At 42.8% G+C, this 1,422-nt stretch overlaps 1 protein-coding gene across 1 annotated transcript in view; it reads left to right on the plus strand.

Annotated features, from left to right (window-relative positions):
* Positions 1-1,033: 1,033 nt before the first annotated feature.
* hpse (heparanase) overlaps positions 1,034-1,422 on the plus strand; it is a 20,582-nt gene continuing 20,193 nt past the window's right edge. The window contains exon 1 of the mRNA XM_014018208.1: positions 1,034-1,339. Within this exon, the coding sequence (XP_013873662.1) occupies positions 1,146-1,339 (194 nt within the window). The 5' untranslated portion in view covers positions 1,034-1,145. The remainder of the gene's footprint in view (positions 1,340-1,422) is intronic.

Below are 1,422 nucleotides of genomic sequence, written 5' to 3' on the forward strand. Positions count from 1 at the left end.
AGAGAGAGAGAGAGAGAGAGAGAGAGAGAGAGAGAGAGAGAGAGAGAGAGAGTGTCCAGTAGGTGGCAGTAAATGCATTTATAATTAAACTTATAATTAAACCTAAGAAGAGAAGTTTCTCAACTATTGCCAGATTATTCCTCCAAATTTTGTCCTGGTGTTGTTTCTGTCTGTACTGTGTTGTTTTATTTTTGAATTTCATTTATTCAAAACCTTGAAAGTTATCATCTGTTTGACTGCATATTTGGGGTCTACCTTCAAGTCGCACACATAAACCAAATTACTACTGTTATCAGTTTCACACAACAGGATTATTCCAGCTGAAAGTTTAGAGAAGATAAGTTAAGATAAGATACTTTATAGTTCCTTAGGCAAAGTACAGTGACTGCAAGACATACAAACACATTACAATAAGACAGGAAGTGTCACAGTGCAGACAAATCTCAACGACAGCAGAACTAAAACATGGCATCTGAAATGAAGAACAATAAAAGTGCACCAAAACTAAGAACAATTGCAATAAAAAATTGAAACATTCCTGCTGCAAGTGGTGCTACAGCTTGCTGCTACTGCTAGATGCACTTTGTAAATAACCACGGTGAGTGATGGAAAGTTTGATGGGGTTCAAACCATAGGTAAATATTAGAGATTGTAGGTTTTTTTTTTTTTTTTTGATGTGCAAACTGGACACATTCAAAGAGCTATCTATAACAGGTAAGGTATTGATTGTTCATAACTTTACACCTAGAACCCAACTTCAACAACAACAAAAAATCTACACTTTAATTATTCAAGTTAATAATTATTCAAGTTAATAATTATTCAAGTTAAATTTAGTTCTGTTCTTCCGGACCGCGCTGAAGTCTACAATCTCGTCTCCTTCTTCCATAAATAGAAACAGGGTTTGACTCGCTCTTCCTGAATTTCCAACCCTTTGTCCTGAGGTGTTTGGAACAACAAAGCAGAGGCGGGTCTTTGTCAGCAGCAGCGTTTCCCAACGTCAATCTGTGTTGGCCAATAAAACTCAACAGAAGGTTCCAGTCCTGCTCCCAGTCCGAGAAACTGCTGTTTGAGTCCCCCACTGGGGGGTGCCACAGAGAAGAGCCGGCTCCGAGGCAGGAAATGTCTCTGCTGCTGTTGGAGCCATGAGGTCCGTCCTGCTGATCATACTACTAACCATGGGGACCGACGGGTCCCGAGTCAGAGGAGGACCGGGATACTCGGACCTGGTTCTAGATCTGGACCTGTCGGCGGTGCTTCGCCGGGTGGATCAGCGCTTCCTGTCCGTCACCATCGACGCCAGTCTGGCCTCAGATGAGAGGTTCATGCTCCTGCTGAGGTGAGAGGCGCGTAAAATCAGCTGGAACTCTGCGCCAAAACATCTGGATCATCCAGGGTCAGGTGTGGGATCCGAGAGTAGGC

Source organism: Austrofundulus limnaeus, unplaced genomic scaffold, assembly GCF_001266775.1.
Source record: "Austrofundulus limnaeus strain Quisiro unplaced genomic scaffold, Austrofundulus_limnaeus-1.0 Scaffold186, whole genome shotgun sequence".
Lineage (NCBI taxonomy): Eukaryota > Metazoa > Chordata > Actinopteri > Cyprinodontiformes > Rivulidae > Austrofundulus > Austrofundulus limnaeus.